This window comes from Octopus bimaculoides, chromosome 16, assembly GCF_001194135.2.
Source record: "Octopus bimaculoides isolate UCB-OBI-ISO-001 chromosome 16, ASM119413v2, whole genome shotgun sequence".
NCBI lineage: Eukaryota > Metazoa > Mollusca > Cephalopoda > Octopoda > Octopodidae > Octopus > Octopus bimaculoides.
The window spans coordinates 52867867-52881231 of record NC_068996.1 but is presented as its reverse complement, the minus strand read 5'-3'; the positions used below and the strand labels follow the sequence as shown (position 1 = coordinate 52881231).

Genomic DNA, 13365 nt, shown 5'->3' with positions numbered 1-13365 from the left:
CCCCCCCACATGGGCAGGAGCACCTCCCCCCCCCACATGGGCAGGAGCACCTCTCTCCCCCACATGGGCTGGGACACCTCTCTCCCCCACCACCACAGTCCGGGACACCTCTCCCCTCCTCACATAGGCTGGGACATCTCCTTCCCCCACATACACCAGGATCTCTCTCTTGCTCTCTTACACACATCGGGATATTTCTCTCACTTCCCCAAATACACAAGAACATCTTTTTTGCTCTGTCTTTTTCTCTCTCCCTCTCCGTCTCTCCCCTGTCTCTCTCTCTCTCTCCCCTTCTCCCATTCTGTTTCTCTCTTTCTCACTGTTTCTCTCCCTCTCTCTGTTTCTCTGTCCCACATATACTGAAACATCTCTTTGTTTCACATGCTTTAACGTCTTTCCTTTCACATACATAGTTCAGTGTATCTCCTTACATATTGAAAAGCCAACAAGGGATCCTCGTGTCTGCTTGTCCTACTAGAAATAACATCCAAATCTCCCTCCTAGCATATTGTACTGATGAAAAAATATTTACTGAAAAATACAGTTGTGCATACTCCAAACTGACAATGATGAGCATAGCTTTTTGATTGCATATCTGCTTTGTCAAGATTAGTTTGAGGCTAAACAATCTCTTTTTGCTCTCTCTCTCTCTCTCTCTCTCTCTCTCTCTCTGACATACAAACGTGTTGGCTTACGGTTGTCCATTGAATCTTTGCGGTTCTTTTGATTACTACAGCCTTCCCAATCATGTGTTTTGGGGTTCAGTTCCACTTGGATAAGGATCTTCCACATAGCCCTAGGGTGACCAAAGCTTTAGTGGATTTGATAGTCAGAAACTGAAAGAATCCTCTTGTGTGTGTGTGTGTCTTGGCATCATGTGATGATTTTAAATGAGCATCATATGTTTCCACTCTTCTCTGAGAATCAGGTCTGGTCATGGGGAAATTACAGGTGGGGTACCCAAAAGTAACTGGAGACATTCTCTGTGGGATAAACCCATTGTAGTTCAGGCTTCCACCACTAGAAGTCAGGCATCAGTTTGCTATGTGATACCTCTTTGTTTTGCAGTGCATCTCCCCTGTTTGTCAATTTTTGTGATGGCTGAAATGATGGAACAGCGTACTTCCATGAAATTGTTTTCTGCTGAAACAGTTGTCATGCTTCAAACAGCTTACAAGGACGCTGCCATGAGCAAAACACTAATTTATGAGTAGTTTCCACACTCTAGGAATGGTCATTTGCTGCTTGAAGACCAACCTCATTCAGGATGGCCACTGACCTTCTGAACGAATAAAGAGTTCATGAACTGATCTTGGAGGATCATCACCAAACAACAGTTGATGTGACTGGTGTGTCCTGGAGCACCTGCCAAAAACTTTGAGTGAGGAATTGCAAATGAAAAGAGTTGCAGCAAAATTTGTATCTTGCTGGCTGACAGAAGATCAAAAGCAGTCATGGACTGAAAAGAACAGTTGGAAGTTGATTTGGACCTTCTTTCGATGATGAAAGCTGATGCTACGGAATTTGCAGATGTGGAAGAAGTGAAGAAAAAAACGATGGAGGTGTTAAAAGGCATCAGTTAGCAAGAGTTCCGGCACTGCTTCTAACAGTGGAAAACGCGTTTGGGCTGACGCACTGCTTCAAATGGAGAATACTTTGAAGGTGATAAGTGTAAACATGTAGAACTAAGTGAATAAAATAATATTGCAAAATTCCATTTTCTTTTGGGTACCCCCTCGTATCTTGCTTGGGAGTATGAGGGTTGGCAACAGAAAGGGCATTCAGCTGTAGAAAATCTCTCAACAAATTCTGTTTGATCCATGCAAGCACAGAAAGTACATATTAAAACAATGTCCTATTTGCAACTGAAGCTGCACACCTAACATTAGGATGATGATCCTAAACCTTCAAGTACTACTTTGGTTGTACTAAATGTTTTGCCTCTATATTCCTCTTCAATTCCTCTCTGAGGACATCCGGCAATGAAGTCTTTGACTTTTGGATGGTTGTTGTTGATCCTTAAATGAATTGTCAGGTGGTCTTTAAACCAGTTATTTTACTTTCCAACCAGGCATTGGTCATGCTGTAACTGGTTGTAGAGGATTCTATGGAGATGTGAATCAAGTGCGTGAACTATATGTCCATGTAGTATCATGGATCACTCTATGCAAGTTGTTTGTCTAGAGTGATCAGTGCTGTTGGTTTTCGTTCAATAGGGATATTTGTATGCACAGTCCTATCTTATCATGTAATTGAAAGAATCTTCTTGAGACACTGGATGCTAAAGGACTCCAGAATCATGTCAGATATGTAGTCCTTAATTTACACTATATAGGAAACAATATTCAGTTGACAAAGATCTTGGTAAGAAACCTGTAATTTAGAATTTTTTCATCTTGTGCAGGGTCATTGGAAATGATGCAAGCTAGTTATTGTTGTTCTGCTGAGAAAGTAATTGGAAGGGTGGTACCATGTGTTATTGATAAATGATTAGCCAATTGCATTCTTTCATTACTATTCAGTCTTCAGTATGCTATAAGCTCAGGTTTGTTCAGATAACTGCCTTATGTTGGAAAAACTTTTATTAACTAAAAAGTTAATAGTTTATCCCGTTTTATCCTTCTGTGTAGAATAGGTAAAGAAAATCTTAAGCATTTCAGGAACTGGTGTACAGTCATGCATAACCCATTTTTACAATTGATGCACAGACACATCTGTCCTCCAAGTACTCAGACTATCATTCCTGTGTAGAACTGGTGGATGAGTTCTTGGGCAGGTGGCCAGTTTCTGAGAACATCCTACATAAGTTTTCCTGTTTACTGTGTCAAACATTTGACAGATCCTAATGTTGCCCTTTACATTTCTCCTAAAGCTGCCTTGTAACAATGATTGTATCGAGAGTGCAAAATCAGACTATCTTCCTCTTTCACGCTCTGTGTCTAGCTTACATACATACTTTTTCACACTAAGAATTTTGTTGCATGCACATTTACAATAGTTGCCAATGAATTAAATACATCTAATATTGAGCAATGTATTCTCTCTCTTTCATTTGTGATTATCTTACGCTTAGCAATTTCACTGAGTTGTCCTCTTGTTTCAGCAAATAGAAAATCCATTTTGCTTCCAAAAAATCCTAAGTCCTTGCTACTTTCAATGACCTCCTTTAGTTACTTCATTGTAGAGGAACTTAGAATTCTCCCTGTATACTCATTAATTTTGCACCAGCAAAGTTTAGAAAAAACAGTAATATCCATGCATGCTCTTTTTGAATTCTTGTTTGTTTTTTTGTTTCTCTTTGAATTTAAATTTCATTTCAAATTTTCACTTTAAGTTTTTGGTTTGATGCCATTTCAGTTTATTTACATTTGATTTTATAGGTTTTGTACCATCTCCATGGAAAGCTATCAACTCCTAACTAATGAAACCTGCTTGTTTTTGTTGACAAGAATGAACACAGATTTATAAATATGCATATATATATCATAGCTGAACATCTTTCTTTCTACCCCTCCCCCCCAATATTTCTAGAAGACTGATACATAGATTGGATATATTTTGGTAAACGTGGACAATCAAATTATATTGAGCAGCAGTTGGTAAGACAACAAGTAAACGTGTGTGGACAGATACATACAAAGTTAACTATGCCATGGTCTGTGTCCAATTTCACTGCACAGTACCTTAGGCAAGTGTTGATTAGTATTCTGTGAATGAAATTTGGATTGACAAACTGGAAAAACATATTAGCAAAGGATGTACTAATTAACCATAAACTAGTGTCTGAAACAAAAGAATTTGGTATTTAATCCGTTCAAATTTTACATACTCTTCTTATCACACTTGCCATTGAAATGCAGTAAATCATTTATTGGTCTGTTGGAAATCTGTACCAACAAGGTCAAAATTAGTCTTTAAATCTCACAACGTGAGATATTTAACAACAGTACTTTGTAGTAAAGCTTGTTTGCCAACATAATATGGCAATCCTGGTTTAGAACTAATGTTGTTGTAATTTCTCCTGGGGCTAAATTACAGCAACATTAGTCCAAAACCAGGACTGCCATGTTATGTTGGCAAACAATCTTTACTACAACAAGGTCAAGTTCATAAAACACAAAGTATAAAATAATCCCTGTGGATATTTGTATCTATTTAAGTGTAAAATAAGTTGTGGGTGAAGTTACATGTATAAACTTGGTTCGTCTTTTATTCCTCCTACTTGCAACACATTTCATAAAATCAAGTGATTGTAAAACTGGTTTGAAGAATTAAATGGCATTACTCTTAAATAACTATAATCACATGGATTGGCCAGGCTGTCTGGTGCCGAGCCAACTCTGCTGGCTACAGCATTTGCTCCATTCCCCTCATGTTCTTGCCATTCTCCTCCACATTGTTCCAAACATCTTTTTTAAATCATCTCCCCCACCTGATTGGAGGTCTTCTGAGTGGTCTCTTCCATTTGCATGGGTACCACTTGACAACTGCACATGTCCATTAATTGTTTGTGAACCTTGCAACATGACCACCCCATTTTAGCTTTGTATGGTGGTATTCTGTGATGATGTCCTTCACTCCAGTTCTATCCCTGGTTGATCATGCCAGTAGTCATATGCTTATCTCAAAGGCTTAAGCTATGCTATACAAACTGGATTTCAGGGGTTCAGCAATTGGCCTGAAGATCAACCATACAAATACCAAGTTCATACGGTCTGAGGGCGTACCAATTGGTCACCTAACAGTTGGAGGCAATGAAATAGAAGAGGTGAGCAGCTATGTGTATCTCGGTGCAGAATGTGTCTATGAGGCAAGAGATAAAGAATGAGATCTCATGAAGGGTAAGTGCAGGAGGGAGAGCCTTGAACTTAGTGAAGGATGTTCTGAAGGTAAACCTAATCTCTTCGGCAACACAGTCTTGTCTGCAATGTTATATGCCTGTGAGACTTGGGCCTTGAGGAAGTGAAAACAACAACAGAGCTATGGAAAGGTTGATATTGAGAATCTCACTTAGAGATCATGTCTGGAATGAGATCAGGGACAATATAATAATAATCAAATAAAACAACCTAAGTTTTTCTTTCGTATTTTTTGGGCTTTCTGGCAAATTCCCCTGTACTCCTAAAAGTTAAGGGGGGAAAAAATGTTGATAAAATTTAACCATTAAAGATTTTGGGAAATTTAAGTTTCTCTTGCAGCTTTATAGAATATCCTGTGAGTAATCATTTCAATTTGTTAGTATTAAGGTTTTTATTAATGTTTAATGAGAAGAAACTTCAGCAACTGTTTCACTAAATACATTTTGTGATTTAATCCCTAACATTATTGACAATGATGACTCACAAATGTTAAAGATAACAGCAGGGCTCAAATTGTGGGTTCAGCATTCCTTTTTATGAATTTTACATCCAAAACCAAAGATCATGCAAACTTTTCTTAGAAATACACTACATGCTGAATTGTCATGTATCAGCTTCTCTTGCATACCTGAGTGTTTGTGATTAAAGGATTCCAAAGACACACACAGAATATCCATTAAGTTCCACTTACATATTTGAATATGTCTCACATTGGAACTCTAACTATATTTATTACTATGATAGAATTTCTAGATCAAAGTATCAAGTTGCTTATTTCTTCTCCACTGGTGTAATTTTGCAGTAAATATTCTGAACTTAGGTACAAATGTTTCCATCTCTTTCTTGAAGAGCACATTTACAGCATCAGAAATAAAGATTCAGAAAGAAAAAAAGTGATCTGTAATGGAAGTGATAAAAATCCCTTTTTGTTAACATGCTGAAAAATTCCAGCAATTCTCTTTGGAGCTCTTAAAGGATTTTTTTCATTTCTTAATACCAGTTTACATTTGTACAGAAGTGATATATTGTGAATAGTACCAAAATTTTCACACACAAGTTTTGTAAACATGGAGGGACAATCTTGACAGATAATTCACTGGATAGCTAATCAGGCAAGATTGTTTATGCCAAATTGATACATAAAAACTATATTAGGGGATATTGAAGCTTTACATTCATCTTAACAGTAGCCATGTCCCATCATTTGTGCAGCTTTTCAAATTTTATTTTAAATCGTGTTTGAAAAATGAACCTATTTTGAACATCATCTGCTTGTTGCTTTCCTCAATAATATTCATTTGTGTCTTCATTTCTTTCATGCTATGCAAACACTAGCAACAACTAAGCACATTTTTTCCCATCTACCTTCACCATCTCACTTTCCTCCAACCAAGGTAGCCATGTATCTCCTCCACAGCAAGATGCCTGCTTCTGTCCCTCTATTTACACTCAAGCCTCTCATCGCCTGGCACAAAGCCACTTCACTCAACACTATTTCCCTCTCAGTTGAGAGGTCTCTGTCTTGCAAACTGCTTGATGGCCTCGCTAAATTGCACCCAGTACAACTGTAAACTGGTTGGCATTAGGAAGGACATGCAGACAGCAGAATTTGGTGCAGTCAACTGACTTGCCAGCTTGTCAAACCATTCACTCCATACCAACATGGAAAATAGATGTTAAATGATGGTGATAGAACCAAGTTGAACTGCTAACAAAATTTCAAACATAAATCTTGCCAATTATTTCTTTCAAAATGTCAGGAGACATTTCTACTATATGCCACTGGACTGTAGTTTTAGTTTCAGCTCCAAGAACACATTACCACTTCTTTTGCTAGAAGAAACTAAATACTAGAATAATACCATTGTGCACTATGGATATAAATTTCAGCTGCAAGTTGATCTCTGAATGTTTTTTTTTCATATGTTCATATATCTAATGGGTAGAAAGAAGATTAGTAAATTAGGATGGTAGTTGGCAGCCAGAGGAGTTGCATTTTGAATAAAATAATGAAATTCATGGAAGATTGAAAGTGAGATGGAGCAGTGATAGTTGCAATTAATAACGGGAAAGTTGATTAAGCATAATTCAGGAATTCAGGGGGTTTTTTTTTACAAGATCATTGTATACTTCTCAGTGATATCAATAGATTTTAGTTTTTAGAAAACCTAATAGATTGTTTTTTCTATCTTCTGTTATAATTTTCCATATTTTTATTGTACCAGCTCAGGGAAAATAATTTAACATTAATATCTTGGTGATATAGTGTTATGGTATGTAATTCGGTTAAGTAATGATCCACATGAAATTTCACAATCCTCATTTCGAAATCTTAGATTCTGGGGAGAGAATTATTGTAAGCAGGCCTTTGAAGAGCTGAGAAAAATGCAGTTCTCTTGGTCAAAGACTATATAATCGGAAAAGATGAAATTTTGTTTTATTTTTAAATGGAGAAATGAAGTCAGAGTATTTTGTACTTACAGGAAAATTCCAGCTTTCATAATTTGGAATGGGTATACTTGAATTGAAATTTATTCCTATTCTCCAGCCTATATGGTATGGCCAGAGAAAATGCATCTGGTCACTGCTACTGCATGCAATGACTATATTTTGAAATGTTTCTATAAATTAGTTTCGTAACAAATTTGTTGCTACATTGTACAGCTTGGTTAAACTTCCAGGCATTGAGAAGAGCAAATATACTCCTGGAGGCACATGTATCCCAATTTGGAAACCTTTGTATAAAAATGACTAATAATTTTTACAATATGGTCATTGAATTATATAAAATTAACGCACTTACTAGCTAGAAGACCAAATTGCTACAGAAAGCCAAGAGATTTTTCAATTTACACTACTACCATCTTAGATAAATGAAAGAAAAATCTGATAATATATTCCTTCTTTGCTCCTCAAAAGAAATGGTCACAGTTGGAATCGAGCCTTTGTTCATCAACTTCTTTGAAGTAGAACAAGTTACCAAATACACAGCTTTTTCTGTTTTTGTCATTATGCATCCATGTGGAACACCGCTGTCATGCATTTAATTCATAACATCTTATTTCAATCTAATACTTATTTTATTGATCTATTTGTCAGACTACTAAGTTACAGCACATAAAGGAACACAGCATAATAAACAGTCACACAAGTACATGATGGGCTCCTGTACAATATGTGCTTACCAAATTCCACTCATTGGTTATTGATTCAAACCTGTAGTTGAAGATATTTTCCCCCAGAATACCACACAATGGGACTGAACTAGGAACTGCTTAGCTGTGGAGTAAACTTCTTAAATATATGATCAAACTTGTGCTTGTTTTGTAGTTTGGATATAGCATGTAATATTTGTTTTTCATATCTGAGTAGAATTATATCTGAATGTAGATATAAAAATGTTCACTTGTTTAAAAAAAGTTATGTATAAGGGTTGTAAAAGGTTGACATGAAGAATGCACACAAATCTTAAAACAGGTTTTAAAAAAGCTTGATTGGAAAACGAGATGGATCATTTGCTTTCTTGAAAGAAATCCTATCTAGAAGCCATTTTCTAGTTTATATTGAAATGGTAGATGCAAAAAATGCATCAGCTGGTTTTGCTAATTGTTTCATTAGTGTTCACTCATTTCTTAGCACAGACCATACAACTTTTAGTCTATCTTCTAATCATGTTAGCCTTTACCAGCATTATATTCACAACCATTCAGCAAACTACAATTTTAAAATTGAGCCTCATTTTATGTTTTTAGCCATTAATGCTACAGGGAGATAATTACCGATAATCATCTTGGATTACATTATAATGAAATCTGTACCATCTAATAGGAGGAAATTCTTTATATTTTATGTGCTATAAACTGGAGGATGTGATCTACAGAAGTGGTTAAAATAGTTTGGAATTTTGGTTGCTATTAGAGCCAATATTATCCCCTAACTAGATTAACTCCTTTGTTGATTTCTTGGAAGTACAAACCTTTGCCAAATGTGCATACCACCCCAGGACTATGATATCGACTGCTTTATTAGTATCACATAATCTCCACTCTGCTTCAATATAATATGCCATTACTACTTGGGATACTCTATAACTTTCTCTGAATGTTGCCATTGATCACAACTATCCTTTCTATTCATTTAACTACTTATCCCCCCCACCCTTCCTGTCTCAGTCATTCTTTTTCACATTCTATGCACATTAAATTTACTCATAAGATCTATTGGTTGTTAAAAACTTGGATTTCTTCTCCAAATTCAGTAATTTCAAAATATATGGTTAGGGCTATCAGTTAATTTTCCTCATTAGATGGAATTCAGTTTTTGTGTTACACTTCAATGACATTATCATTTAATGTTCATTTCTCTCATGTTTGCATGGGTCAGATAGAATTTTTGCACTTTGAAATTGCACCACTCTTTCTTACCATCCCATATTTGGTTAATTTACTTTACATCCAATTCTTGGTGATAATCATTCATGAACATCTCACACAGCTCAGTTATTCACATTTATATCTCGCATTTACATTAGACACTCACTAGATTCTGCTTGTCTCAATTTCTGTTATCATTCACTCTCGATGACCATGTCTTTCTACCATGCAGTGCCATATTTCTTACATTAGTTTCACAATCTGCTTTTCACCAGAATAGAAATACTTAGGAACAGCTGCTTCCTGAACATTTTCCACATCTTTCTTTCTTGCCTGCCTGTCATCTGATTTCAGAAATTTATTGTTAAAATGAATATAAAATGTCATGTGAAATTCTAGTTCTAATCATGCTATCAGCATTCGTTTGTAGCTTGCATAGTTTTCATAAACTACTTGTTAAATTTTTGGCACTTCAACTGGCCATATCTGGCCAAAAACATTGTTTTATGTTCAAACCAGCCAAATCTGACCTCTCACACTTAGACTACTATGTTTAAAATTTCAAAGCTACAAGATAATACATGATTAATTCAAAGCAATGCGAATAAACAAACATTACTTTTGAAAGAGTAATCTTCATGCTAAAGGGTTAAAGTTTCCCAAACATCTGCCATATCACACACACACACACAGCATTGTTATCAACAGATGCAAAACGGAGCATTCAGTTGTTAGCTAAGAATTTCACTGGAGTTTTCTCTCTAGTCCTGACATTTATAGCTATATGTTAGGTTAAAAAAAAAAGCATCTTAAACCAAATGATCTCTATTCTGAAATATTCTGCGTGTCATCATCATCATCATCATCATCATCATCGTTTAATGTCCGCTTTCCATGCTAGCATGGGTTGGATGATTTGACTGAGGACTGGTGGAACAGGAGGCAATACCAGACTCCAATCTGATTTGGCAGTTTCTATAGCTGGATGCCCTTCCTAACCCTAACCCTAACCACTCCGAGAGTGTAATGGGTGCTTTTACATGGTACTGGTAACGGCCACGGTCAAAATGGTGTATTTTACGTGTCACCTGCACAGGAGCCAGTCCATCGGCACTGTATAATGCATTTCCTTTGTCTTTGTGTCCTATGACAGTTGCTTAGCTCTGTCATTCCTAAGAGAAGATATTTTCGTACGGTCCTAGTTTAGCAATATATGATTAATTTTTATGACTAGCATTTCATTTGAGGTAGATTTGCTTGTTGCTTCTAGCGGGTTAAGTGAGTACTTAGAAGCTCTGGAGACTGAGTATGGATTGTACTGTAAAGCCCTGTCACAAGTCGTCTCACTGATTTAATCTGTCAATGCTAACAAGTAGGTAAAGTTGATTTGAACATTTGAATTCTCAATGTTGAGATCAATTGAAGGTTCATTACATTCTTGTCTTTTCTTGTTATGGAATGTTATTTTATCGGTTTTTTTTTTTTCGGATTCTTTACTTTTGCTTTCCACTTGAACATTGTTTTCAGTCTTCCATTTTCGTCTCCTGTTCCACATTACTTTTTTTTTTTTTTTTTTTTTTTTTTTTTTTGCAAACTTCTTTTTATATTGAATCTCGCTGGCTCAGACCACTTGCCTTCTCAAATTGTAGGGATCAACCTAACAAGAAATATGTCATCATGACCTTTTATTTAAAAAAAATAATAATTTGTTTTTGAAGACACAGTGAATCCAATAGACCCATTAGATATTTAAGCCATGATCATCCTACCTCTTACAAGTTAATATAGTTAGCCATTGTTTACAGCTTTTTTTTTAATGAGTTTTTTTGCTATTGTTTCTAATAGGTCAAGAAATCATGTACAGGTTCTCTCATTGGCTCTTCATTTGATCAATCTGATGTGACCCTTGATATAGTTTGTAATTCTATTAATGTGTTTCACTTTTTCAGTTACCCATTCTGGCTAGTTAACTGACAAATCTAGTCGGTTATAATTTTTAGGAGAAAGATTAGGGTCTCCAAAGCTGGTGACAAGAAGAAGTGTTTCTTAGGCCAGACACCTTGTCTGACTGTGACAAAGTGTACTTTACTTAAGGCACCCAAGGATTAGGTTTTAGACTAGATGACTATTCTTAAATAGGAATAGTCTCTGATGGCTTCCACATTGTTTTTGCCTAAGAATGACCAAGGTACCATGCTGTGAGATCAAACCTGAAATCGTGTAGTTTTTAGCCAACTAAACTACACATGTTTGTGCCAATTTTTGCTTGATTAACTTTTTCATTCTTGCATTTGATGAACATATGATCCCTATGCTACAAATTGTTTTTAGATATCCCTCATCAATCAGGCACAATCTCAGGCATTTTTTTGAAGGGAATACAATTCCAGAAGAAAAGGCGTAATGACATTATTTAGAAGGTGCACTTTTGTTGAGGGGGGAGGGGGCACATGCCCTTTGGCTCCACCCTGTCAATGATTATTTAAGATCATTGAAAGATAAAAGAAATTTTAAGAAATAATCTGCATTCTCAGCTCGATGTCCCTTCAGCATTGAACATTTGGCTTGTGATCATTCCTACTTGATGTTCTCCATGGCAAAACTGTACCAATAAATATTCATTATATAGTAGCTAATTTATTAATACAAGGAATTCTAAAAGAATATTTCTTCTTTTACTTGTTTCTGTTATGTCACTGTGGCCATGCTGGAGCACCGCCTTCAGTCAAACAAATTTGACCCCAGGAATTTTTTTTTGTAAGCCTAGTACTTATTCTGTTGGTCACTTTTGCTGAACTGCTAAGTTACAGGGACATAAACACACCAACATCGGTTGCAAAGTGATGGTGGGGTAACATACACAAATATACATACTCGCTCACACACACATACACGTGCATATATATATATATATATATGTGATGGGCTTCTTTCAGTTTCTGTCTACCAAATCCACTCACAAGGCTTTGGTTGCCCGAGTCTATTGTGGAAGATACTTGCCCAAGGTACTGAACCTGGAACTATGTGGTTGGTAAACAAGCTACTTTATTTCATAAATATTCACCATAAAGGCATTACAAAAAGGGGACGAACAAGGACAGACAAACATAAAAGAGGTGAAGTAGCTGTATCGATTAAATGTTTACAATTTTAAATACACAATAAAAATTGGATTATATTTACAATGTTCAATTGAAGCATTGCTCATTACAGATGCAATTTGTAATGGCTTTCCTGAAGGATAGGCATCCGACCACCAGGGTAGACCCCTTGCTTTTTCTTTCCCTTGTTTTTGGCTCCCACTTACCTGGTGCCAAACACTCCCAGCTTCCTCGCCACAGGCTTCCATCTTCTCATGAATCTGTCTCATGACAGATACCTCTTCTAGCCGCTCCTGTGCCTGAAAAATATAATTTAACTTTTTGTGTTTTGCTTTTTTTAGCACTCTGTTCTTTTTCATATTTGGTGAATTTCTATTCATTTTAAAACTACTTGTTGCATAGACCTTTTTAACCTTATCACATTTTGATTTACATGAATTTCCCTTTCTGCCAATGTATTTCTATTTTTCTGATCATCAATATTAATTACTGTTCATTGATAATTGAAGTGAAAACTCCAGAATTTTCATAATCCTTCATATTTTGGGTATGGGATTTTCTGCTCTAGATGAATCAAAGAGGAGGACATTTCTATTATATAGATATCTTGTAATATAATGTTGTTTTATACAGCTCCTGGAACAGCTTTTTACCATGTAAGTGTTGGTGAAAAAAATATACTTCAAAGAAATCCTCGTTCTTTAGTGGCTAATGCATTTTTCTCCATGTTTACTTAGGTCTGGACCACAAAATCCACAGGCTGGCCCTGGGGGTCCACCGTAAGTACAGAGTTAATGTGCTGTAGCTACTGCTCATTGTTGTAATCACTGTTGACTCTGTAAATTTATTTTAATTTTTGTGTTTATTCTGCACTCTATAGAACAAATCTCTTTCAGTTTTTTTAGTTTTCTGTGCTTATATTGTACAGATGCTGCATGTATAAATGCTTGAAATTATTTTATGTACTGTTCTGTTGGACACGTACAACATCCCAAAGGATGTGTGTGTGTGTATATATATATATATATATAT

The 13365-nt window shown here is 36.0% G+C and overlaps 1 protein-coding gene across 2 annotated transcripts in view; it reads left to right on the top strand.

Moving 5' to 3' along the window:
* LOC106882448 (synaptobrevin) overlaps positions 1 to 13365 on the top strand; it is a 27483-nt gene that overhangs the window by 12844 nt on the left and 1274 nt on the right. Inside the window, exon 2 of one of the 2 annotated variants that reach the window (XM_014933131.2) lies at positions 13071 to 13112. The exons of the other annotated variant lie outside the window; for it this stretch is intronic. Coding sequence (XP_014788617.1) covers positions 13071 to 13112 — 42 coding nt within the window. The remainder of the gene's footprint in view (positions 1 to 13070; positions 13113 to 13365) is intronic. 2 annotated transcript variants of the gene reach the window in all.